Source organism: Natator depressus, chromosome 24 (genome assembly GCF_965152275.1).
Source record: "Natator depressus isolate rNatDep1 chromosome 24, rNatDep2.hap1, whole genome shotgun sequence".
Lineage (NCBI taxonomy): Eukaryota > Metazoa > Chordata > Testudines > Cheloniidae > Natator > Natator depressus.
The window spans coordinates 23042199-23069972 of record NC_134257.1 but is presented as its reverse complement, the minus strand read 5'-3'; the positions used below and the strand labels follow the sequence as shown (position 1 = coordinate 23069972).

Genomic DNA, 27774 nt, shown 5'->3' with positions numbered 1-27774 from the left:
ATGCCACAACCAGGTGCAAATCATTATTATTCAGCCCACTCTCCAGCATCCGCCTCCCATGGCGAGCACATGGGAGAACATAAAAGCTGTCCACAGAGAGCCCCACCCCACATGGCTCAGCAAGATGTGACGATGTGACGCAGCAGGGAGGGGGGAGTGTTGACCTGGGAATGTGCCCTGGGGACGGGAGACCTGAGAGCCTGTCACCTGAGCCAGGAGGGGGAGGGGGAGGTAACACCTCTGCCCAGGAATGTGGATGGAGGCTGCAGCAGGGAACCTGCTCGGTGGGTTTAGTTTCAGTTTGGGGCTGGGTGGAGGAACACAGGGAACCCCAGGGCTGGGGTCTAAGCTCCCTGCTCCCCCAGAAGGACTTGACTGAGGGGTCCTGGGTGTCCCCACAAGCTCTGTTTTGGACTGTGTTCCTGTTGTCCAATAAACCTTCGGTTTTACTGGCTGGCTGAGAGTCTCAGTGAATCCCAGGAAGAGGGGTGCAGGGCCTGGACTCCCCCACACTCCGTGACAACTGGTGGCAGCGGTGGGATCTACTGCACCCCGTGAACGGCGCTTCCTGCAGTAAGTGACTGGGGAACAGTAAAACGAAGGGGGATTGACGGGGACCAGGCGTGCTGAAGATTCAGAGAGAGACGGTTTCAGGGGGCGGTTAACCCCTGGGAGTGTGTCACCAGAGAGAAGGACTTTTGCAGTAACAGGGTCCCCCAGGGGATTGCAGCCAGCGGTCCCAGGGGCGGAGGAGTCTGCAGCTCGACCCTGGCAAAGAGGTGGTGACCTCAAGAAGGACTGGCACACTAGGGGCTTTTCCTGGAAACCGTGGACAGCTGCCCGGCCTGCAAGTGGCCAGCCGGGAGATGTACGCTAAACGCCTTAAGAGCGACCTGGTGGAGCTGTGCAGGCAGAGGGGGCTGCGCGTCGGGAGGTCCACCAAGGAACAGCTGATTGCCCAGCTGGAGGAGAGGGATCGCTTGGATGACCCGATCCCTGTCCCTGAGGGAAGCCGCCCGGCGGACGCAGCGTGGGCCCTGGGGCCTGACCAGGCTGGGAGGGGTCAGACTGCTGCCCAGGACACCCCGAGACCCTTCCTACCTATGCCTGGGGGAGGGGTTGTGGGAAGCCCAGCGAATACCGAGGGCCCCCTGACCCCAGCAGCCAGCAGGGGATCCTCCCAGCGGAGCTCCCCATCCCTGGAGCGGATGCGGCTGGAATGGGAGAGGGAGAGGAAAATGAGGGAGCTGGAGGATCATGAAAAACAACGTCAACATGAGGAGAAACAACGTCAACATGAGCAGGAGGAGAAGGAGAGGGAACGTCAGGAGAAGGAGAGGGAAAGTCAACATGAGCAGCAGGAGAAGGAGAAACAAAGACAGCATGAACTGGAGCTGGCCAGGCTGAGGAGCAGTGGGGCCCCGGCTGCGGTGAGTGAGGGGGGACCCAAGACTGCAAGGAGCTTTGATAAGTGCTTCCTGGCCCAGCGGAAGGAGGGGGAGGACATAGATAGCTTCCTGACGGCCTTTGAGAATGCCTGCGAGCTGCACAGGGTTGACCCTGCAGACAGGCTCCAGTTCCTCACCCCCTTACTGGACCCCAAAGCCGTGGAGGTCTACAGCCGGATGACAGGGGCAGAGGCAGGGGACTATGAACTGTTCAAACAGGCCCTGCTCCGTGAGTTTGGGCTGACCCCCGAGATGTACCGGAGAAGGTTCCGGAGTCAGCGTAAAACGCCTGAGGTCACCTACCTACAACTGGTCAACAGGATGCAGGGATATGCCCGCAAGTGGACAGCGGGGGCCCAAACTAAAGAGGACCTGCTTGACCTGTTTGTACTGGAGCACCTGTATGAACAGTGCCCTTCCGACCTGAGGCTGTGGCTGGTGGACAAAAAGCTCGCGAACCCCCAGCATGCAGGGCAGCTGGCCGACGAGTTTGTGAACAGTCGGTCAGGGGGTAGCCGGGAGGAGTCCCAAAAGAACAGGCCCCCCCCGATGCAGAGAGAGAGTCACCATGGGGCCTCCCAGCGGGGAAATAGGGAGAACCCCCTCCAAAGGGGAACGCCTGGTGTCGGGCCCCTCCGACCCGTTCGAGGGGACCAACGTGACCTGAGCTGCTATCACTGTGGCCAGAGAGGCCACGTACGGGCCCAGTGCCCCGGGCTCAGGGACAAACTGAGCAGACCCAACCTACCCAGGGTTAACTGGGTAGGGACTCAGCTGGACGAGGGGCAGGCGACCCAGGAAAGGGGGGCTACCAGTTTGCCACCTGCTCAGGAGGGAAGAGTACCCCCAGCCAGCCCCGCCAGAGGGCTGGAGGCTCTGGACTCAGGGTGCTCGGTTTACAGGGTGGGTGCGGGGCTGTCCCTCCGGAGAGAGTGCCTTGTTCCCCTGGAGGTGGATGGGAGGAAGGTCAATGGATACTGGGATACGGGCGCGGAGGTGACGCTGGCCCGGCCCGAGGTGGTGGCCCCAGATCGGGTGGTGCCCAACACCTACCTGACCCTGACGGGGGTGGGCGGGACCCCATTTAAGGTGCCCGTGGCAAGGGTACACCTGAAATGGGGGACCAAGGAGGGCCCCAAGGATGTGGGGGTACACCACCATTTGCCCACTGAAGTTTTGATGGGGGGAGACCTAGAGGACTGGCCAAGCGACCCCCAGACCGCCCTGGTTGTGACCCGTAGCCAGAGCCGGCGAGGGGCACTGCGACCTGACCCTGGGGAGGGTACCACACTGGAGGCGCGAGACCCTACTCGGGTGGGGAGGGAGCGCCGAGGGGCACGGCTCAGAGAGGCTGCGGCCTCAGACCTGGCCACGGAGGGGGAACCGGGCCCCATCCCTTCCCCAGCCGCTGAGTTCCAGGCCGAGTTGAGGAAAGATCCCTCCTTGCAGAAGCTCAGGGACCTGGCCGACCTCAGTGAGGGACGGACCATGAGGAGAGGCTGCCAGGAGAGGTTCCTGTGGGAGAAGGGGTTCCTTTACCGAGAATGGGCTCCCCCAGGGGAAGGGGAGTCCTGTGGGATCAGGAGGCAGCTGGTGGTCCCCCAGAAGTACCGCCGCAAGCTCCTGTCCCTGGCCCATGACATCCCCCTCGCAGGGCACCAGGGAATCCGGTGCACCCGGCAGAGGTTGCTACAGAACTTTTACTGGCCCGGGGTCTTTACCACCGTCCGGCAGTATTGCCGATCCTGTGACCCCTGTCAGAGGGTGGGGAAGGCCCGGGACAAGGGGAAAGCGGCGTTGAGACCTTTGCCCATCATAGAGGAGCCTTTCCAGAAGGTGGCCATGGACATCGTGGGGCCTCTCAGCAAGACGACCCGGTCGGGGAAGAAATACATTCTGGTGGTGGTAGATTTCGCCACCCGCTACCCCGAGGCAGTGCCCTTAGCTTCCATTGAAGCAGACACCGTGGCAGATGCGCTCCTGACCATTTTCAGCCGAGTGGGGTTCCCCAGGGAAGTCTTGACAGACCAAGGCTCCAACTTCATGTCGGCCCTGCTCCGGTGCTTGTGGGAGAAATGTGGGGTCCGGCATGACTGGGCCTCAGCGTATCACCCCCAGTCCAATGGGCTGGTGGAGAGGTTTAACGGGACGCTAAAGATGATGCTGAAAACCTTTATGAACCAGCACCCGCAGGATTGGGACAAGTACTTACCTCACCTGCTGTTCGCGTACAGGGAGGTGGCCCAGGAGTCTACCGGATTTTCGCCTTTCGAACTGTTATATGGAAGGAGGGTGAGGGGCCCCCTGGACCTGATGAGAGACGAGTGGGAGGGGAAGGCCACTCCCGATGGAGAGTCAGTGGTGGAGTATGTCCTGACCTTCCGAGAGAGACTGGCTGAACTCATGGGCCTGGCCAGGGAGAATCTGGCCAGAGCCCAGAGGAAGCAGAAGGTCTGGTATGACCGCACGGCGCGGGCCCGGGCCTACGCCACCGGGGATCAGGTGATGGTTCTCATCCCCGTGAGAAAGAACAAACTACAGGCCGCCTGGGAGGGCCCGTTCAAGGTCGTCAAGCAGCTCAATGAGGTAAACTATGTGGTGGAGCTGTCGAACCGGGCCCACCACCGCCGGGTGTACCATGTGAATATGATGAAGCCATATTATGCCAGGGGGAATGTGGTGTTAGCTGTGTGTGGTCAGTGGGAGGAGCAGGGAGATGACCCTTTAGTAGATCTATTCCCTGGGACCAGAGCTGGTTCCCCCCTGGAAACAATCCCCCTCTCGGAGCAGCTCACCCCTGCCCAGCAAGCTGAGGTCAGGGGGGTGCTGCATCCGTACCGACAGCTGTTTTCCAACCAGCCTGGACGCACTAATCTGACTGTCCACCGGGTGCAGACAGGGTCGCACCAGCCGATAAGATGCTCCCCCTTCCGAGTCACAGGGAAAACTGCTCAGGACCTGGAAAGAGAGGTCCGGGACATGCTGGCTTTGGGGGTGATCCAGCCATCGGCCAGCCCTTGGGCCTCGCCGGTGGTGCTGGTCCCCAAAAAGGATGGGTCAGTCCGGTTCTGTGTGGACTATCGGAAGCTCAATGCCATCACTGTATCGGATGCCTACCCCATGCCCAGGCCGGACGAGCTCCTAGACAAGCTGGGAGGAGCTCGGTACCTTACCACCATGGACCTTACAAAGGGCTACTGGCAAGTGCCGCTGGATGCAGATGCCCGGCTGAAATCGGCCTTTATCACCCCTCTGGGGCTCTATGAGTTTCTGACCCTGCCTTTCGGCCTCAAGGGAGCGCCGGCCACCTTCCAGCGCCTGGTGGACCAGCTCCTGAGGGGGATGGAGAGTTTTGCCGTGGCGTATATTGACGACATCTGTGTCTTTAGCCAGACCTGGGAGGACCACGTGTCCCAGGTTAGACAAGTGCTGGACCGACTCCAGGGGGCTGGGCTGACTGTCAAAGCGGAGAAGTGCAAGGTGGGGATGGCTGAAGTATCTTACCTGGGCCATCGGGTGGGGAGCGGCCGCCTAAAGCCGGAACCGGCCAAGGTGGAGGTGATCAGAGACTGGCCCGCTCCCCACACCAAAAAGCAGGTCCAAGCCTTTATTGGGATGGCAGGATACTACCGAAGATTTGTGCCCCACTTTAGCGCCATAGCCACCCCCATCACTGAGCTATGCAAGAAGGGGAAGCCAGACAAGGTGGTCTGGACCGAGCAGTGCCAGGAGGCTTTCCGGGCGCTGAAGGAGGCTCTGGTCAGTGGCCCAGTTCTAGCAAACCCAGACTTTGACAAGCCCTTTGTGGTGTTCACCGACGCCTCCGACACGGGACTGGGGGCGGTGTTAATGCAGGAGGATGAAAAGGGAGAGAGACACCCCATCGTGTACCTGAGCAAGAAGTTGCTACCCCGGGAGCAACACTACGCGGCCATCGAGAAGGAGTGCCTGGCCATGGTGTGGGCCCTCAAGAAACTAGAGCCCTATCTCTTCGGGCGACACTTCACCGTCTACACCGACCACTCTCCCCTGACCTGGCTGCACCAGATGAAAGGAGCCAACGCCAAGCTCCTGAGGTGGAGCCTGCTCCTGCAGGATTACGACATGGACGTGGTCCACGTGAAGGGAAGTGCCAACCTGATAGCGGATGCGCTGTCCCGGAGAGGGGGCCCCGAACTTCCCCAGGTCACTGGTCACAGTGACCCCGCTCAGTTCAGTCTCGAAGGGGGGAGAGATGTGACGATGTGACGCAGCAGGGAGGGGGGAGTGTTGACCTGGGAATGTGCCCTGGGGACGGGAGACCTGAGAGCCTGTCACCTGAGCCAGGAGGGGGAGGGGGAGGTAACACCTCTGCCCAGGAATGTGGACGGAGGCTGCAGCAGGGAACCTGCTCGGTGGGTTTAGTTTCAGTTTGGGGCTGGGTGGAGGAACACAGGGAACCCCAGGGCTGGGGTCTAAGCTCCCTGCTCCCCCAGAAGGACTTCACTGAGGGGTCCTGGGTGTCCCCACAAGCTCTGTTTTGGACTGTGTTCCTGTTGTCCAATAAACCTTCTGTTTTACTGGCTGGCTGAGAGTCTCAGTGAATCCCAGGAAGAGGGGTGCAGGGCCTGGACTCCCCCACACTCCGTGACACAAGGCTTGGCAGGCGATGTCGCCGGTGTGTCTGTCATTCCCCTCTAATTCCCCCTTCTGGGTTATGCTGGTGTCAGCCCAGGCGCCCCTGCCTGGCACAGTCACAAAGGCTACGGATGGCAGGTAAACTGGCGTCTCTCTCTGGCATCCCCTCTAAGCCCTCCTCTCTGTTTCTCCCTCCCAGGACTACACCAGCTACCCAGACATCAGTGAGGACACTGCCCCCTGCAGGCTGGATGCAGTCAGTGCGTTTGGACGGTACTTCGTCCCCCCTCTCTTCACCCTGGTCTTTGTGGTGGGGCTGGTGGGGAATGGGCTGGTGTTGGTGGTGCTGGGGCAGCGACGATGCCCCTGGCACCTGGCGGACAGGTATCTCTTCCAGCTGGCGCTGGCTGACATACTGCTGGTGCTGGGGCTCCCCTTCTGGGCTACACAGTTTGCCCATGGCTGGGTGTTTGGGGAGGTGCTCTGCAAACTGGTGGGGGCGCTGTCGACTGTGAACAGCTACAGCAGCATCCTGCTCCTCGCTGGCATCAGCATCAACCGGTATCTGGCCATTGTGCATGCCATGCAGCTGTTCCGGCGTCTGCGAGCCCTGCACCTGCACCTGGCCTGCGCCCTCCTCTGGGCCATCTGCCTGGCCCTCTCCATCCCGGAACTGTACTTCCGCACTGTACCCTTCCAGCCCCAGGGCCGTGCCTCCATCTGCCACCGGGGCTTCAGAGCCCATGAAGCCCAGGCCTGGCGGGTGGGGCTGTGCCTCACCTCCTTCTTCCTAGGCTTCCTTTTGCCACTGCTGGTGATGCTCTTCTGCTATGGCCGCATTTTCTGCACACTGGATCGGGTACAGCTGCTGGCCAGGCATCGCCCACTGCGGCTGGTGCTGCTGCTGCTGGCACTCTTTGTGCTTTGCTGGGCCCCCTTCCACATCTTCCTGCTGCTGGACAGTCTGCAACGCCTGGGCTACGTTGGCCGCCACTGCGCCCTGGAGCGGGTGTTGGACTTCGGGCTGCTGGTGACTGAGGTGCTTGGCCTGCTGCACTGCTGCCTCAACCCCCTGGTGTATGCCTTCGCTGGTGTCAAGTTCCGCAGGGAGCTCTCCCAGCTGTGCTGGAAGGGACGGCGCCATAGCCAGGGCTCGAGCCAAAGACAGATCCTCTCCATCCGGGAGCAGAGCCACCATAGAGGGGGAACGTCAGTGCACAGCACCCCAGAGGGGGACGCAGACCATGGCTACTCAGTCATGCTGTGAGAGTGGCTGAGGACAGTGTGCGCCCTGCTCCAAAAGGCTGGGACAGGGCCTCTCTGTCCAGGATCATACCGATCAGGGGCACCAGTGAGGACACTGCACACCCCGTGCATTGCACCCAGTCCAGACTCCCATCCCTCCCTCCCCCAGGGACACTAGAACTGGCTCCTGCACAGAGAGACCCTTTCATCTGTGGTTCCCACCCCACACCAGCCCCTTACAAGAAAGGATGAGGGGTGTTGCAAAAGCCCCAGGCTGGTTACAAAATGCCGAGGATGTAACATCCTGCCCTGCTGCACATTTGACTGGGAGCAACTGGCATCTACCCTCCAGGGTTCATCTGTCTGTCTGGGCTCCAAGCTGGGTCCCGGGGCCAAGGCCCCAAGCACGAACAGACACCGAACCACCAGCTCCACCCGCAGGGTGCTTGCATGGAGAGCTCTGGAGTCAGCTGCCGAAAGAGCTACCCCTTGGAGAACATGGCTCCTTTCAGCTCAGAGACCAAGCCAGTAAGGGCCCTGCCACTCTAGGTGCAGCATTTCATAACTGAACAGTGAGATCATTTACCCTCAACCCTTAAAGGCTAAAAGCCCTATAGAACAAAAACACAGGAAAGTACGGGGGTAATTCCTCTGTTTTGCCTGCAATCAGCAAGGATATTTGTAAAAGGAAGGGATATTTTAAGCAATAATCTGCCACCCCAAAAGGGGTAGAAAAATGTTCTTTTTGTCTTTCAGAACTTCAGGAAAAGCTGGTACCAGCTGAAGAGCAACCCGGAATACCAAGAATCTAGTTTCACGACAAAAATTGTGTTTTGTGTTTTAAGTTTTGTCTTGTGTTGTTTGTCTTGTTGCTAGCATTGTTGTGTATTGTGTTACAAAAAAAGCCCAAACCCTATTGCATTAGGCAGAAAAGGATTAATAAGCATTTTAACTGTATTTACAGAAACCAGTGTTGAAGAACGGCGGAGGTCAAGGAATGCCAGTCTATTAATAGGGTTTTGGAGCAGAGATTATGAATACTGTAGACCTGGAGGTAATTAAGAATAAGTTAAGTTCCTTGTCACAACTGCAAGATAGTCTCATTCACAAGCAGGCAGATACTACTGTGGACTTGGTACAAATAGGGCTGGGAAACCTAAAACCAACATGGAATATATGGTGGTGGTTGAACACCACCACGTGGCTGCTGTATAAACAACAACTAGAATTAGGGAATAAAACTGCCTTGGCCGTAGGATGTACTGAGACACAAATTCTTAGTTTAGCATCACTTGAACATGAAATGTTTTGAGTAATATCTGGGAATGTTAGGGTATTAACACATCTTTTAAAACAACGGAATAGGTCCTAGTTCAACACCTACGAATATGAATGGATGCAATATGTTTCCAGCATGTTTAAGCCTGATTCGCTATTAGGTGAAATTATTGTTAAAATTGCTCACCGACAGTCTGTGGAGACAGAAATATGGAAAGTGAGCCCGCTCCCAAAACTGACCATAGGATCCTTTTGGTTACCCCGGGATATGGGTCAGTGGGCTGGGAAAGAGGAGAAATTATTGTATACCCAAGGGTGTACGGAGTGGAGCCCTCAGAAATGGGTGTGCTTTTCCCTACCTGTCACCACAGAACCATGTAGTAGGGATATGTCCTTGGGAACACGTGTGTGGGATGAACTAGAAAATGTTATGCGTGTTTTGTACAACGGACATTGTGTATGTGTTACATCCCGGGAAACAGTATTTTGGGAAGATGCAAGTATCAGCCAACCCCCAGTGGATGAATATAGAAGTAATGCCAGCATATTATATACTAGCAATCACATGTACAATTTACCAAAGATAGAAAAAGCACAGAGCAGTATAACTGCTACCCTGGTTAATTTCTCTGTTACCCTTGGTCTGGACTGGCACGATTTAATTGATCACTTGTTGTCAGAAACCAAGGTGACTCTGTTTTTACAACAGACACAGAGGGTATGTCTACACTACGAAATTTGGATATAGGGAAGCTTGTCATTCAAATATTACATGCAAATGGAGACATGCTAAAAATTGCTAGGTCTGAAAAAGAACTAACAACCTATCATTGGTATGATGTTTTTACAGGCAGGTCCCCGACTTCTAAGGGCATATTGTCTATCATGTTTCACCCATTGCTAGTTGTGTTAATATTGTCCTGTGTTTGCTTGCTAGGAATGTGTTGTATGTGCTGTTGGACAAAAAGAATGTTTGTTAAATTACAAGCTCAAATGGCCTCTCAGTATATTGCTATGAAACAGTTGTATAAAATAAGACCCACTTAAGAATTGTACTTGAGGGGTCAAAAGGGGGATATGTAGTAGTAGGATTTTATGTTTGTATTTTGTATAATTTAGAATAAAGGATAAAGAATAATAATGTAGCATGCATAAAATGTATTGATGTATGATTTGATCATATCCTGCCAACCACCCTTTCTGAAAGCAGAAATGAATGGCCTAGTGTGCCATTGGTAAAGATGCATCAGCCAGAATCTTGTGTCTGAAGCTGATTTCAAGGCAGTGACAGACCTTTAGGGTCACCATTTTGTTGTAGGTTTAGCATTTTTGAAGTAAATAAAAGAATGTAATGATCGTTTTCTTTTGCATTGCAACTTGATGTTCCTGTTCAAATGCTTTGTGTAAAATCAATCCTGTTTTGTGTGTGAATGAGGAATGTGTATATTAGAAGATAAGTGTGAAGGCCATCGCCGGGTGTAAAGGCGACAGGAGATTGCAACATGCCCCTATTGAGATGTCAGAGGATGGCAGATTGACAACTCTAAAAGATGTGGCAGGCACCCATCAATGGGGACAAGATAGCTGTGATCCAAACTAGCATGGGGTGACTCCCTGAGAGACTGATGAAAGAACAAGATAAAGGATGAGAAAAACAATTTAAGAAAACAAGCACTCCAGCAATTGGTTACAGCATGACGGTGCAAAACTCATGGGTCCCAGTGAAGGAAAATCACAATATAAACAGGGGGCCTTGCCATGAAACGTTGGTTTCATCCTGCCAAGACTTCCCCAGAGCATCTTGTTGCGACCGACGGAACCCGGCTCCTCCCTACCTGTGATCAATCTAGCTGGCCACTAGATTGATCCGGACTCTGGACTGGTAACTATAACATCGACTGGCAGGACAGTGTGTGTGTGTGTGATTGAATGCATATGCTAATTGTTGTATCTCCAATAATCGGGGCGTGTTGCCTTTTCCCCTCAGAAAGATCCCATGTGTTTCTTATAAGCATAACATTTTTGGTGGAGAATTGCGAAAGGGGGAAGACATGCACTGTGATTGTTGAAAATATTGCTAAAAGTGATTGTATGTATGTACATATGTATAAAGTGATTGATCATTCAGGTGTGCACACTCCTGGTCGTAGAAGTGCCGGGCAATAGGGGGAGGATTAGATTCCTTGCTCCTACCCATCTATCAGGGAAAAATTGCATAGGTGAATATACCCTCGGTCGTAGCAGGATTGAGCCCAAAAGGTACGGGACTTAGCTTTCCCTCCCTCCAGCTCTGTCAGGCAGAGTTTTTAGTGGGTATAGACTTTTTGTGTTTTGTAAATCCCAGCACAAAGTGTGGGCAAATTAGGAGTAGATTTCTGTAAGACCTTACTCTGAAAGATATAGGAGTGTGGGATATTGTTGTGATTTCACAATTTTAAGAAAAATGTTTAAGAAAAGGGACCAGGAGGGGTGGGGGCTAGTTGAGGAGCCCACCTTCCTTGCTAAATGGTTAGTGGGACAAAGCCAGTGCCCACGGGAAGGGACAGTTCAGCGAGGAAAGCAGGATCAGGCCCAAACAAGCAGGCAGGCAACAGATAAAGAGATTGGAAAACTGGTTGGGAGCCCTGAGGGGCATAGTGGCAGGAGTAAGGGAAGCAGTAAGCACAGGCAAGGGGATTTCAGATCCCTGGGACAATACTTGGAATGGTAAAATCTGAGATGATGAAGGTGTCATTTTGGGAGATAAGCAAGTGATTTAAGGAAAGAGAGTGAGAAGTTAACTCTGTAGAGGCTGGAGAGAATTAAGCAGCTCAATGTTGTAAAAATGTTAAAAAGGAAAAGTGTTATAGAAAGATAATTTTTAGTTTCTTTGCAGCCATTCTGAAGGAAAAATGGGCCCTTTTCCAAAGGAATGTCTGTAAATCAACCAGGCAAAGAGACAGTCTGATTTAAGTCATTTGACTATGAACAATTTAGTCAAATTCGCTAAAAGAACATAAGGGGCTTCTATTGGAACTTACCTGCCCCCAAATGTATACAAATGTAATCAATGTACAGCTGTGTAAAAATTAAAGCAGAGCAAGGGATGTTAAGAAAAAAAGAATGTGTGTATAAATATATTGTGTAAATATCTGGAGTGTTTATAACCTAAAGCAACACTCCTGGTTTCCCCTTAAAGACTAACAGATTTATTTGGGCATAAGCTTTTGTGGGTAAAAAAACCACTTCTTCAGAAGCAGGGAGTGAATTGACACATGAAGAGAAGGAAGTTACCTAACAAATGGAGAACAAGTGTTGGCTAACACTGTTTCTCCACTTGTTAGGTAACTCCCTTCTCTTCATGTGTCCAACACTGGTTTTCCGCTTGTTAGGTAACTCCCTTCTCTTCATGTGTCAGTATAATAATAATAAGGTGCCACCGGACTCCTCGTTGTTTTTGTGGATACAGACTAACACGGCTACCCCCTGATACTTGACTCCTGGTTTGTAAAACTCTTGTTTTGTAGGTTTAAGATAAATTGGTTTTGTTTTGTTTTTAAATAACACCACTAAAATCCATTTGAATCTTTCATTCAAAGTTGCAAAACTGAGAAACGCTTTTTGCCAGACACAGGTAACGAGTGTTGTTTGGCTTTGGTATTTAGCATTTAACCCTTAAGGTACCTTAGCCCTGGTCTACACTAGGACTTTAGGTCGAATTTAGCAGCGTTAAATTGATGTAAACCTGCACCGGTCCACACAATGAAGCCCTTTATTTCAACTTAAAGGGCTTTTAAAATCGATTTCCTTACTCCACCCCTGACAAGTGGATTAGCGCTTAAATCGGCCTTGCCGGGTCGAATTTGGGGTACTGTGGACACAATTCGACAGTATTGGCCTCCGGGAGCTATCCCAGAGTGCTCCATTGTGACCGCTCTGGACAGCACTTTCAACTCAGATGCACTGGCCAGGTAGACAGGAAAAGAACCGCGAATTTTTGAATCTCATTTCCTGTTTGGCCAGCGTGGCAAACTGCAGGTGACCATGCAGAGCTCATCAGCAGAGGTGACCATGATGGAGTCCCAGAATCACAAAAGAGCTCCAGCATGGACCGAACGGGAGGTACGGGATCTGATCGCTGTATGGGGAGAGGAATCCGTGCTATCAGAACTCCGTTCCAGTTTTTGAAATGCCAAAACCTTTGTCAAAATCTCCCATGGCATGAAGGACAGAGGCCATAACAGGGACCCGAAGCAGTGCCGCGTGAAACGTAAGGAGCTGAGGCAAGCCTACCAGAAAACCAGAGAGGAAAACAGCCGCTCTGGGTCACAGCCCAAAACATGCCGCTTCTATGATGAGCTGCATGCCATTTTAGGGGGTTCAGCCACCACTACCCCAGCCATGTTGTTTGACTCCTTCAATGGAGATGGAGGCAATACGGAAGCAGGTTTTGGGGACGAAGAAGATGATGATGATGAGGTTGTAGATAGCTCACAGCAAGCAAGCGGAGAAACCGGTTTTCCTGACAGCCAGGAACTGTTTCTCACCCTGGACCTGGAGCCAGTACCCCCCAAACCCACCCAAGGCTGCCTCCTGGACCCGGCAGGTGGAGAAGGGACCTCCTGTGAGTGTACCTTTTAAAATACTATACATGGTTTAAAAGCAAGCATGTGAAAGGATTAATTTGCCCTGGCATTCGCGGCTCTCCTGGATGTACTCCCAAAGCCTTTGCAAAAGGTTTCTGGGGAGGGCAGCCTTATTGCGTCCTTCATGGTAGGACACTTTACCACTCCAGGCCAGTAACACGTACTCGGGAATCATTGTACAACAAAGCATTGCAGTGTATGTTTGCTGGCATTCAAACAACATCCGTTCTTTATCTCTCTGTGTTATCCTCAGGAGAGTGAGATATCATTCATGGTCACCTGGTTGAAATAGGGTGCTTTTCTTCAGGGGACACTCAGAGGAGCCCGTTCCTGCTGGGCTGTTTGCCTGTGGCTGAACAGAAATGTTCCCGGCTGTTAGCTACGGGGAGGGGGGAGAGTTGAGGGGGTAGCCACGCGGTGGGGGGAGGCAAAATGCAACCTTGTAATGGAAGCACATGTGCTATGTATGTAATGTTAACAGCAAGGTTTACCCTGAAAGAGTGTAGCCATTGTTTTATAAAATGTGTCTTTTTAAATACCGCTGTCCCTTTTTTTTTCTCCACCAGCTGCATGTGTTTCAATGACCACAGGATCTTCGCCTTCCCAGAGGCTAGTGAAGATTAGAAAGAAAAAAAAATGCACTCATGATGAAATGTTCTCTGAGCTCATGCTGTCCTCCCACACTGACAGAGCACAGACGAATGCATGGAGGCAAATAATGTCAGAGTGCAGGAAAGCACAAAATGACCGAGAGGAGAGGTGGCGGGCTGAAGAGAGTAAGTGGCGGGCTGAAGAGAGTAAGTGGCGGGCTGAAGACAGGGCTGAAGCTCAACTGTGGTGGCAGCGTGATGAGAGGAGGCAGGATTCAATGCTGAGGCTGCTGGAGGATCAAACCAGTATGCTCCAGTGTATGGTTGAGCTGCAGCAAAGGCAGCTGGAGCCCAGACCGCCGCTACAGCCCCTGTGTAACCAACCGCCCTCCTCCCCAAGTTCCATAGCCTCCACACCCAGACGCCCAAGAACGCGGTGGGGGGGCCACCGGCCAACCAGCCACTCCGCCACAGAGGATTGCCCAAAAAAAAGAAGGCTGGCATTCAATAAATTTTAAAATTGTAAACTTTTAAAGTGCTGTGTGGCATTTTCCTTCCCTCCTCCACCACCCTTCCTGGGCTACCTTGGTAGTCATCCCCCTATTTGTGTGATGAATGAATAAAGAATGCATGAATGTGAAGCAACAATGACTTTATTGCCTCTGCAAGCGGTGATCGAAGGGAGGAGGGGAGGGTGGTTAGCTTACAGGGAAGTAGAGTGAACCAAGGGGCGGGGGGTTTCATCAAGGAAAAACAAAGAGAACTTTCACACCGTAGCCTGGCCAGTCATGAAACTGGTTTTCAAAGCTTCTCTGATGCGTACCGCGCCCTCCTGTGCTCTTCTAACCGCCCTGGTGTCTGGCTGCGCTTAACCAGCAGCCATGCGATTTGCCTCAATCTCCCAACCCGCCATAAACGTCTCCCCCTTACTCTCACAGATATTGTGGAGCACACAGCAAGCAGTAATAACAGTGGGAATGTTGGTTTCGCTGAGGTCTAAGCGAGTCAGTAAACTGCGCCAGCGCGCCTTTAAACGGTACCAGTACTGTACCATCTGCTGCCACAAGGCAATGGGTTGATGCTGCTGTGTAGCAATGCAGTACCACGTCTGCCAGCACCCAGGAGACATACGGTGACGGTTACCTGAGTGGGCTCCATGCTTGCCGTGGTATGGCGTCTGCACAGGTAACTCAGGAAAAAAGGCGCGAAACGATTGTCTGCCCTTGCTTTCACGGAGGGAGGGAGGGAACGGGGGCCTGACGATATGTACCCAGAACCACCCGCGACAATGTTTTAGCCCCATCAGGCATTGGGATCTCAACCCAGAATTCCAATGGGCAGCGGAGACTGCGGGAACTGTGGGATAGCTACCCACAGTGCAACACTCCGGAAGTCGACTCTAGCCTCGGTACTGTGGAAGCACTCCGCCGAGTTAATGCACTTAATGCACTTAGAGCATTTTCTGTGGGGACACACACACTCGAATATATAAAACCGATTTCTAACAAACCGAATTCTATAAATTCGACCTAATTTCGTAGTGTAGACATACCCTTACTGCTTTATAAGTTCAATATCTTTTTAAAGACCAAAGCCATGGCTGCAGAAAGGCAGTCAAAACCAGGAGAATGGGAAGAGATTCTGGATTTGTTTTTTGGTAACAAAATAGCAGATAAGAGCTGTAGTAAAAAAATAAGAAATTAAAAAAAAAAAGACAGTGCCCCACACTGAGCCTTAAGGTGGCTCTGTGTAATCAAACTGTCACTTTAAAAAGGGTACATAAAAACTCTGTGAGCACAAAAGAAACAGCTACTCCCTATATAAAAATTTATATGGCTAATCTTATAGAAGTTAAACTATGGAAGCAATATGCATTTTCCCCAAAACATGTGCAGTGTATATTGTAGAAGGGGTAAAAGAAATGTGAAAACATACCATACTACTTAATTAAAATCCTATTAGGGATCCAAAGGGAGACACAATAGGTTGTGTTTTCTTTTTCAAATCGCTGTGTGTTTTGGAAGCAGAAGTTAAAAGTGGAAAGAAATCAAAACTCTGGTGGAAGTTGCTTGTGTCCCTTTTAAGACAGAGTCTCTGAGGTGCTGCTGGCTTTGGATCGAAAAGTAAGCCAGAAAGCCTCTGTGTCAATGCAAATTACCTAACTGATACAGGAAGAAAAGAACTGCCCATAAATGGCAGCACAAAGGAGTCAAACTAAAGAATAAGAGAGGGACAGGTTAACCCTAAGTAGAAAAAATATACTAATTTTTGTGTGTATGAAGTGCTGAAATCTGAAGACAGGTACAAAAGGGGTCCGTTTATATGCATGACACCCCTACCTTTTAATTCACCTAAACCCCAAGGATATAATTAAATTTAAAAGCCTATACAAAGAATTTCAAGAGAACATTGAACACACTGGCCTCAAAAACAAATTTTCTAAATAAAAAACATGGGATAACAAGATACTTTTAAAAAAAAAAAGGAGTACTTGTGGCACCTTAGAGACTAACCAGTTTATTTGAGCATGAGCTTTCGTGAGCTACAGCTCACTTCATCGGATGCATAGCATATTGTGGAAACTGCAGAAGACGTTATATACACACAGAGAGCATGAAACAAAACTTCCTCCCACCCCACTGTCCTGCTCGTAACAGCTTATCTAAAGTGATCATCAAGGAGGGCCATTTCCAGCACAAATCCAGGTTTTCTCACCCTTCCCCCCCCCCCCACAGACACACATACAAACTCACTCTCCTGCTGGTAATAGCCCATCCCTCTTTGAAACCTCTCTTTATAATGCGCATGATAATCAAGGTGGGTCATTTCCAGCACTAATCCAGGTTTTCTCACCACCACCACCCCCCCCCCACACACACACACACCCCTCCAAAAACCACACACACAAACTCACTCTCCTGCTGGCAATAGCTCATCTTACAATGTGCACAGCAATAATCCAAGTTTAACCAGAACGTCTTGGGGGGGGGGGGTTTGTAGGAAAAAAACAAGGGGAGATAGGCTACCTTGCATAATGACTTAGCCACTCCCAGTCTCTATTCAAGCCCAAATTAATAGTATCCAATTTGCAAATGAATTCCAATTCAGCAGTTTCTCGCTGGAGTCTGGATTTGAAGTTTTTTTGCTTTAAGATAGCGACCCTCATGTCTGTGATTGCGTGACCAGAGAGATTGAAGTGTTCTCCGACTGGTTTATGAATGTTATAATTCTTAACATCTGATTTGTGTCCATTTATTCTTTTACGTAGAGACTGTCCAGTTTGACCAATGTACATGGCAGAGGGGCATTGCTGGCACATGATGGCATATATCACATTGGTGGATGTGCAGGTGAACGAGCCTCTGATAGTGTGGCTGATGTTGTTAGGCCCTGTGATGGTGTTCCCTGAATAGATATGTGGGCACAGTTGGCAACGGGCTTTGTTGCAAGGATAGGTTCCTGGGTTAGTGGTTCTGTTGTGTGGTATGTGGTTGTTGGTGAGTATTTGCTTCAGGTTGGGGGGCTGTCTGTAGGCAAGGACTGGCCTTTCTCCCAAGATTTGTGAGAGTGTTGGGTCATCCTTCAGGATAGGTTGTAGATCCTTAATAATGCGTTGGAGGGGTTTTAGTTGGGGGCTGAAGGTGACGGCTAGTGGCGTTCTGTTATTTTCTTTGTTAGGCCTGTCCTGTAGTAGGTGACTTCTGGGAACTCTTCTGGCTCTATCAATCTGTTTCTTCACTTCCGCAGGTGGGTATTGTAGTTGTAAGAATGCTTGATAGAGATCTTGTAGGTGTTTGTCTCTGTCTGAGGGGTTGGAGCAAATGCGGTTGTATCGCAGAGCTTGGCTGTAGACGATGGATCGTGTGGTGTGGTCAGGGTGAAAGCTGGAGGCATGTAGGCATAAGGCATCTGGACCCATGGAAAAGAAGCCCTTGAGGAATTCCACCATGATTTCAACAATTTCCATCCCACCATCAACCTCAGCCTGGTCCAGTCCACACAAGAGATCCACTTCCTGGACACTACAGTGCTAATAAACGATGGTCACATCAACACCACCCTATACCGGAAACCTACTGACCGCTATTCCTACCTACATGCCTCCAGCTTTCACCCTGACCACACCACACGATCCATCGTCTACAGCCAAGCTCTGCGATACAACCGCATTTGCTCCAACCCCTCAGACAGAGACAAACACCTACAAGATCTCTATCAAGCATTCTTACAACTACAATACCCACCTGCGGAAGTGAAGAAACAGATTGACAGAGCCAGAAGAGTTCCCAGAAGTCACCTACTACAGGACAGGCCTAACAAAGAAAATAACAGAACGCCACTAGCCGTCACCTTCAGCCCCCAACTAAAACCTCTCCAACGCATTATTAAGGATCTACAACCTATCCTGAAGGATGACCCAGCACTCTCACAAATCTTGGGAGAAAGGCCAGTCCTTGCCTACAGACAGCCCCCCAACCTGAAGCGAATACTCACCAACAACCACATACCACACAACAGAACCACTAACCCAGGAACCTATCCTTGCAACAAAGCCCGTTGCCAACTGTGCCCACATATCTATTCAGGGAACACCATCACAGGGCCTAACAACATCAGCCACACGATCAGAGGCTCGTTCACCTGCACATCCACCAATGTGATATATGCCATCATGTGCCAGCAATGCCCCTCTGCCATGTACATTGGTCAAACTGGACAGTCTCTACGTAAAAGAATAAATGGACACAAATCAGATGTTAAGAATTATAACATTCATAAACCAGTCGGAGAACACTTCAATCTCTCTGGTCACGCAATCACAGACATGAGGGTCGCTATCTTAAAGCAAAAAAACTTCAAATCCAGACTCCAGCGAGAAACTGCTGAATTGGAATTCATTTGCAAATTGGATACTATTAATTTGGGCTTGAATAGAGACTGGGAGTGCCTAAGTCATTATGCAAGGTAGCCTATCTCCCCTTGTTTTTTTCCTACAAACCCCCCCCCAAGACGTTCTGGTTAAACTTGGATTATTGCTGTGCACATTGTAAGATGAGCTATTGCCAGCAGGAGAGTGAGTTTGTGTGTGTGGTTTTTGGAGGGGGGTGTGTGTGTGTGGGGCGGGGGGGGGGTGAGAAAACCTGGATTAGTGCTGGAAATGACCCACCTTGATTATCATGCGCATTATAAAGAGAGGTTTCAAAGAGGGATGGGCTATTACCAGCAGGAGAGTGAGTTTGTATGTGTGTCTGTGTGTGTGTTGGGGGGGGGGGGGAAGAGTGAGAAAACCTTGATTTGTGCTGGAAATGGCCTTCCTTGATGATCACTTGATGATCACTTTAGATAAGCTGTTAGCAGCAGGACAGTGGGGTGGGAGGAAGTTTTGTTTCATGGTCTCTGTGTGTATATAATGTCTTCTGCAGTTTCCACGATATGCTATGCATCCGATGAAGTGAGCTGTAGCTCACGAAAGCTCATGCTCAAATAAACTGGTTAGTCTCTAAGGTGCCACAAGTACTCCTTTTCTTTTTTCTTTTTACGAATACAGACTAACACGGCTGTTACTCTGAAAGATACTTTTAATAGATTTGATGTTAATATTAAACATTGGGATAAACTTAATGTTACCTTTAAGGTCATATGGTAATGATGCTTCTCAGCTATTACCTGTGAATAAACTTAAAGCTTAGCACAGCAGAAAAAAAAAGCATTACAAACTTGGTCTTCTGTATAAAAAAGGGAAATTGAGGCACAATCTCAAACACTAATGAAAAAAGTTTTGGCACTAATTCAGGAAACAGGGTTTAAAGTAGCCTTAGACAAGGCTCAGTTGGTGCTACCTCAGGTTACATACCTGGGCATAGTCGCTGGACAAGAAGGGAGACAGGTAGATCAGAGGAAGGTAAGGGCACTGGTAGAAATGCTGGCCCCTACCGTCACCCACTCTTTAAGAGTACTGTTTGGAGGATTCAATTTTCTTAGACCACACATTTATAAATATGCTGAAATAACTCACCCATTGTGGAAACTGCTAAAGAAAAAGACAGAATGGGAAGGGGGGAAAAGGGCAGGACTCCGCTTTAACCCTGTTAAACAGAAGGTTCTCACAGCCCCAGCCCTGTGTTTCCCTGATGAATCACAGCCTTTTGTTATTCGTTTGGCAGCCAATAATATGGCCTTGGCTGCCAAATTATTACAAAATAATGAAGAGGGAAAGCAAGTGCCAGTAGCAAATGAATCCAGGAAATTACAAGGAGCAGAAATAAATTTTGATCCCTGTGAATGTGAGTGTCTAGCAGCTATCTGGGCAGTACAATCTTTTGAGCCCCTCAAAGGAATGGCCCCTATTACTATCCAAAGCACCCACACTCCTCTCAAGTACATTTTGTCAGGGAGATTAATGGGAGGTAAAGTCTCAAACACCCGAATGGCTCAATGAATGCTTATTTTAGTTAACATAGGGGTGACCACAGAAAGAGTGTCCAAGCCAGACATGCTAACACATGCCCTTATTGAAAAAGGAAACTGACATGAATGTCCAGAGGTCACTCTGGAGCAAAGAATTGCCTTGGTAGAGGCACCCCCACTGGAAGAATTAGATACCATGAGTCAAGAAAAGCACATCTGGTTTACTGATGGGAATGCAATGGGAGTAAAAGGGAAAAAATGTGTAAAATACCCTGCCGTTAACTTACAAGAGGAAGTCATTCAGGGACATTTAGACCATGGATCAGCTCGGCATGCCAAGCTCCACGCAATTTATCAGGTTTTAAGGCAATATGAAAATTCCCCACAGCCCATGTATATTTATGCTGACAGTGATTTTTGTGTGAAGGGGATACAGTTTTGGATACATGACTGATATCGGAACAAGTGGAAAGCAGCAGATGGAAAGGATATTGCATATTCAGAGGAATGGAAATGGATTTACCAGTGGGTAACAAAGAAGGTGCGACATGTAAAGGCACACAATAAAGGAACGGGTATGGAGGCCACCTGGAATAACCAGGTAAATACAATAGCCCGACAGCATGACATAGCAGTTGTAACCAGAGGTCAGAAAAGGAAAATCTGTGCTGACACATCTGAGCCAACAGATGGCACTACAACCCACCCTAACCGAGTTCCAGGAATAATAGAAAGACAGGAGTTACTTAATGTAGCCCATCAGTTGATGCATGAAGGAGTGGTAGGGACTTTAAGAAGGCTAAAGCAAGTAGCAGAATGGGAGTGTATGGAAGATGATGTTAAAACATGGGTGCGAAATTGTGTGCGGTGCGCTCAGGACAAGGCTCATCCTCCACACTGAGAACCCACGATGCATCAGCGAAGGCTTGGGCTGTGGCACAAGGTTCAAATTGATTTTACTGACAGGAGTAAGGAAGGATGCCAGTATTTATTGGTGATAATTGATTCCTTTTCAGGATGGGTGGAGGCAGTTCCTACTAAAGATAATAGCACCAGGATAGTGGCCAAAAAGTTTTTTAATGAGGTAGTATATAGATATGGCACCCCTGAAATAATAGATTCTGACAATGGGGGAGCCTTTGTAGGAGAAATTTTTACAGCAATGATACAAGCCTTGGGAATTAAACAAAAGCTCCATATACCATACCGGCCTCAGTCCCCAGGCCAAGTTGAGTGGATGAACCGCGCTATTAAGGAAGCTCTCCGGAAGGTAGTAAATCACACCGGGAAAGACTGGCTGGATAAACTGCCTTTGATTTTGGCTGCAATCCACAGCAGTAATAGACTAAGGACAAAAATTCAACCCTTCCAAATTCGGTTTGGACATCCAATGCGCCTAATGATTGATCCTAGTTACCTGGTATAGGGTCAAGAAGAGAGCTCTAATATAACCCATTTGTTAGTCTCTAGGGTGCCACAAGTACTCCTTTTCTTTTTGCAGACACAGACTAACACGGCTGCTACTCTGAAACCCAGCATGATTATTTTCAATGGCTCAAACAGTTACAAGAAGATAAAACCACCCTCCAGTATCAGGTTAATCAGGCCATCGATCACATGAACAACAAAATTCAGAAACAAAGGCCCACAAAGGCAGCCCTGTGGGAAACAGGGGACCAAGTCATGTACCTTAACATGGGGAAAAGGGACAGCTCACTGGAATCAAAGTGGATAGGTTCTTACTCCATAGTGGACCACCTTAGCCCACTGGTATACCGCATTGAAAAAGATGGAAAACTGAAATGGGTACATATTTCACAAATTGAGCTGTTTACATAAATAATGATGTTTGGATTCTTTGCAGAAAAGGACATCCCAGAACCTGCACATGAGGTGCTGCTATAACCTCCACAAGTCTAATCCACAGAGAATGAGACTCCAGTGTAAGGTCTGGCTTTACCTGCTTCTGGGAACTTTTAGTTGGGGCCAGGTGACACCTTCTGCCTGGGACACTGGACAAAGGCTGGAAGAGCTGGGGAGTGTGGTTGGGTGAGACTGTGGGAGGGGGTTTCAGTTTTCGAGCTGGCTGGGGAAACGGAGGGAGGTCCAGCACCAGGGTCTGGGCTCCCTGCCACCCAAGATGGACCGGACTGAGGGGTCCTGGCTTCTGTACCTACAAGCTCTGTTTTGGGCTGTGTTCCTGTCGTCTAATAAACCTTCTGTTTTACTCACTGGCTGAGAGTCTCAGTGAATCGCAGGAAGTGGGGGGTGCAGGGCCCTGACTCCCCCACACTCCGTGACAACTGGTGGGAGAGGTGGGATGTACTGCACCCCGTGGATGGCACTTCCTGATGTAAGTGACTGGGGAGCAGTAAAATGAAGGGGTATTAAAGAGGACCAGGTGTGCTGAAGGCTCAGAGAGGAGCAGGTTTGGAGGAAGGAGAAGCTACTCTTAACCCCTGGCAGGGTGTGACCAACAAGAAGGACTGTTGAAGTAATGGGGTCCCCCGGGGATTGCGGTGAGCAGTTCCAGGGTGGAGGAGTCTGCAGCTTGACCCTGGGAGAGAGAAGGACTGTTGCAGGAACGGGGTCCCCCTGGTGAGTGGTTCCAGGGGCAGAGGAATCTGCGGCTTGACCCTGGGAGAGAGGTGGTGACCTGGAGAAGGGCTGGCACAATAGGGGTTTTTCCTGGAAACGGTGGAGAGCTGAGAGCACACAGGCCTGTGACTCCACAGCCACTTGGGAACAGCGAGAAGATGTGTAACCATCGCCTTCAGAGGGACCTGGTCGAGCCATGCAAGCAGAGAGGCCTGGGCTTTGGGAAGCTCACCAAAGAACAGCTGATTGCCCAGCTGGAGGAGGAAGATCGCTCAGAAGAGCCAATCCCTGTCTCTGAGGGGAGCAGCCCGACAGATGCAGCGTGGGCACTGGTGTCTGTCCCGGCTGGGAGGGGTCAGACTGCTGCCGAGAGCACTCCAAGGCCCCTCCTACCTATGGCTATGGGAGGAGCTGGAAGGAGCCTGGTGAACCCCACGGGCACCGTGACCCTTGTGGCCAGCTCCTTACTGGACCCTTACGGTGGAGCTCCCCATCGCTGGAGCTGAGGCGGCTGGAATGGGAGAGGGAGATAAAACTGAAAGAGCTGGAAGATCAGGAGAAACAGCGGCAGCATGAACTGGAGTTGGCAAGGCTGAGGAGCAGAGAGCCCCCTGCTGCGTTGAGTGAGGGGGGGACCCAGGACTGCATGGAGCTTTGATAAGCGCATCCTGTCCAAGTTTAAGGAAGGGGAGGACATAGATGAATTCCTGATTGCCTTTGAGAAGGCCTGTGAGCTGCACAGGCTTGACCCTGCAGACAGGCTCTGGTTTCTCACCCCCTTACTGGACTCCAAAGCCATAGGGATATACAGCCAAATGGAAGGGGTGGAGGCAGGGGACTATGAACTGTTCAAAAAGGCCCTGCTACACAAATTTGGGATGTCTCCCGAGGCATACCGGAAAGAGCTCCAGAGTCAGCGTAAAACCCCTGAGGTCACATATCTGGAACTGATCCTCTGAATGGAGGGTTATGTCCACAAGTGGGCGGATGGGGCCCAGACTAAGGAAGACATGGTTAAACTGATTGTACTGGAGCACCTGTATGAACACTGCCCATCCAACCTGAGGCTGTGGCTGGTGGACAAAAAGCCAGAGGACCTGCAGAGCGCAGGTCTGGCTGATGAGTTTGTGGACAGCCGGTCAGGGGGTGGAAAGGAAGAGTCCCAAAAGAATAAGCCCACCATAATGCAGAGAAAGAAACACCCTGGGACCCCCCAAAGGGGGAATGTGGAGAATCGCCTCCCAAAGGGAACAACCGGCATCAGAACCAACTGCTCGGCTCGAGGGGACCAACGGGACATGAGCTGCTATTACTGTGGCCAAAGAGGCCACATATGGACCCAATGCCCCAAGCTCAAGGACAGACTCAGCAAACCGAACCAGCACAGGGTTAACTGGGTAGGGACCCAGCTGGAGAAGAGGCAGGCTTCCCAGGAAGAAGGGGCTGGTCCAACTGCTCAGGAGGGAGGAGTGCCCCAGGCCAGCTCCTGTGGGGGGCTGGATGGTCCAGACTCAAGGTTCTCAGTTTACTGGGTAGGCACAGGGCTGTCCCTGTGGAGCGAGTGCCTTGTTCCCCTGGAGGTGGATGGGAGGAAGGTGAATGGATACTGGGATACAGGCACGGAGGAGACGCTCCCGGCCTGAGGTGGTGGCCCCAGATTGGGTGGTGCCCAACACCTACCTGACCCTGACGGGTGCAGGTGGGACCCCATTCAAGGTGCCCGTGGCAAGGGTACATCTGAAATGGGGGGCCAAGGAGGGCCCATTGATGGGGGGCGACCTAGAGGACTGGCCAAGCAACCCCCAGAATGCCCTAGTCGTGTCCCGTAGCCAGAGCCAGCGAGGGCACTACGCCCTGACATCAGGGAGAGTACCTCACCGGAGGTACAGGACCCTACTCCAGTGGGGACAGAGTGCCCAGGGACAAGGCTCAGAGGGGTGACGCCTTCCCCAACCGCCAAGATCCAGGCCGAGTTTCAGAAAGATCCCTCCTTGTGGAAGCTCAGGGACCTGGCTGGCCTCAGTGCAGCACAGACCCTAGGGAAAGGCTGCCAGGAGAGGTTCCTGTGGGAGAAGGGGTTCCTGTACCGAGAATGGGCTCCCCCAGGGGAAGTGGAGTCCTGTGGGATCAGGAGGCAGCTGGTGGTCCCCCAGAAGTATCACCCAAAGCTACTGTACCTAGCCCATGACATCCCCCTTTCAGGGCACCAGGGAATCCGGCGCACCCAGCAGAGGCCGCTACAGAATTTTTACTGGCCTGGGGTCTTTACTATTGTCGAACAGTATTGCTGATTCTGTCAGAGGGTGGGGAAGGCCCGGGACAAGGGGAAAGTGGCTTTGAGACCTTTGCCTATCATAGAGGAGCCTTTCCAGAAGGTGGCCATGGACATCGTGGGGCCTCTCAGAAAGACGACCCAGTTGGGGAAAAAATACATTCTGGTGGTGGTAGATTTCACTACCCACTACCCCGAGGCAGTGGTCTTGTCTTCTATCAAAGCAGACACCATGGCAGATACACTGCTGACCATTTTCAGCCAAGTGGGGTTCCCCAAGGACGTCTTGACAGACCAAGGATCCAACTTCATGTCGGCCCTGCTCCGGTGCTTGTGGGAGAAATGTGGGGTCCGGCACATCTGGGCCTCAGCATATCACCCCCAGTCCAGTGGGCTGGTGGAGAGGTTCAATGGAACTCTAAAGATGATGCTGAAAACCTTTATGAGCCAGCACGTGCAGGATTGGGACAAGTATTTACCTCACCTGCTGTTCGCGAACAGGAAGGTGCCCCAGGAGTCTACCGGGTTTTCGCCTTTTGAACTGTTATATGGAAGAAGGATAAGGGGGCCCTTGGACCTGATGAGAGATGAATGGGAGGGGAAGGCCTTTCCCGATGAAGAATCAGTGGTGGAGTATGTCTTGACCTTCGAAGAAAGACTTGCTGAGCTCATGGGCTTAGCCAAGGAGAATCTGGCCAGAGCCCAGAGGAAGCAGAAGGTCTGGTATGACCACACAGCGCAGGCCCACGCCTACGCCACCGGAGACCAGGTGATGGTTCTCATCCCCGTGAGAAGAAACAAACTACAAGCTGCCTGGGAAGGCCCTTTCAAGGTTGTCAAGCAACTAAGTGAGGTAAATTATGTGGTGGAGCTGTCTAACCAGGCACACCGCCACCGAGTGTACCATGTTAATATGATGAAGCCATATTATGACAGGGGGAATGTGGTGTTGGCTGTGTGTGGACATTGGGAGGAGCAGGGACATAACCCTTTAGTAGATCTATTCCCTGAGACCAGAGCTGGCTCCTCCCTGGAACCAATTCTTCTCTCTGATCAGCCCAGCCCAGCCCTACCCAGCAAGCTGAGATCAGAGAGGTGCTGCATGTGTACCGACAGCTGTTTTCCAACCAGCCTGAACTCACTAATCTGACTGTTCACTGGGTGGAGACAGGATCGCACCTGCCAATAAGATGCTCCTCCTTTCAAGTCACAGGGGAAACTGCTCAGGACCTAGAAAAAGAGGTCCGTGACATGCTGGCTTTGGGGGTGATCCAGCCATCTGCCAGCCCTTGGGCCTCGCCTGTGGTGCTGGCCCAAAAAGAACGGGTCGATCCAGTTGTGTGTGGACTATTGGAAGCTTAATGCCATCTCCGTGTCTGATGCCTACCCCATGCCCAGGCCTGATGAGCTCCTAGAGCAGCTGGGAGGAGCTTGGTACCTTACCACCATGGACCTTACAAAGGGCTACTGGCAAGTGCCGCTGGATGCAGATGCCCGGCTGAAATCGGCCTTTATCACCCCTCTGGGGCTCTATGAGTTCCTGACCCCGCCTTTCGGCCTCAAGGGGGCACCAGCCACCTTCCAGTGCCTGGTGGACCAGCTACTGAGGGGGATGGAGAGTTTTGCCCTGGCGTATATTGATGACATCTGTGTCTTTAGCCAGACCTGGGAGGACCATGTGTCCCAGGTTAGACAAGTGCTGGACCGGCTCCAGGGGGCTGGGCTGACTGTAAAAGCAGAGAAGTGCAAGGTGGGGATGGCGGAAGTATCTTGCCTGGGCCACCGGGTGGGGAGCGGCTGCCTAAAGCCAGAACCAGCCAAGGTGGAGGCGATCAAAGACTGGCCTGCTCCCCAAACCAAAAAGCACAACCAAGCCCTTTTTGGGATGGCTGGGTATTATCGAAGATTTGTGCCACACTTTAGCTCCATAGCTGCCCCCAACACTGAGCTATGTGTAACCCTTCTGCCCGTCAGAGTTGGCAGCAACAAGGGCCGGGTTCAATATCAGGGGATCCATTCCAATAACACAATGCAAAACTGGCTCGAGCCCCCACCCAGTGACCTGGGACAAATATATACCACCCCTGCTGGGCACCTCTAAGAGGCAATACTTCCCCTCTCGCAAGCACAGTCTGAGAGTAGCAAAAGCCTTTTAATAACAGAGAGAAACAATGTGGCATTTTATTGGGGAAACACCACCAACAGGATTCATAACACAACCCATGAGCAAAACCCATCCCAAGCAAATTGGGCTGTGTCCTTTCCCTTTGGTTCTTGAGTCCAGCAACCCAAAAGTCACCCAAAGTCCCAAAAGTCCAACAACCAAAAAGTCTCTGCCCCTGGTCAGTGCAGCCCCAGAGTTCGAAAGTTTATCTGCAGAGTTTTACCTCCCAACCTGGGTGGAAATGGGAGGGTTAAGGGGCACCTTACGGCTCCGCTCCGCTCCACCAGCCGTCCCACAAATCGCTCTGCTCTGCCAGCCCCCACCCATGAGCTGCTCCAGCCACACCGCTCTGCCAGCCGTCCCGCAGCAAGTCCCACAAACTGCTGCTCCGCAATATATCTTCAGGCTCCCCCAGTACTTAACACAACACTCAGTAATCTCAGCTCTTAGTAATTTTAGCTCTTTTGCGATTTCAGCTTGTAGTAGGGGACCCTCAGTGCTGGTACACCATTGGCCCAAAGTGAATTCA

At 51.2% G+C, this 27774-nt stretch overlaps 1 protein-coding gene and 1 long non-coding RNA gene across 2 annotated transcripts; both read left to right on the top strand.

The window, feature by feature from the left end:
• The first annotated feature begins 535 nt into the window (after positions 1-535).
• On the top strand, positions 536-14285 carry LOC141977441 (uncharacterized). The gene is made up of 3 exons (XR_012636233.1): positions 536-573; positions 8275-8364; positions 13780-14285. It is a non-coding gene; the product is annotated as an uncharacterized LOC141977441 (long non-coding RNA).
• LOC141977470 (C-X-C chemokine receptor type 3-like) lies at positions 6097-7332 on the top strand. Its single transcript, XM_074938990.1, has 2 exons — positions 6097-6105; positions 6265-7332. The coding sequence occupies exons 1-2, from the start codon at positions 6097-6099 to the stop codon at positions 7330-7332; spliced, it is 1077 nt and encodes a 358-aa protein (XP_074795091.1).
• Positions 14286-27774: the final 13489 nt, after the last annotated feature.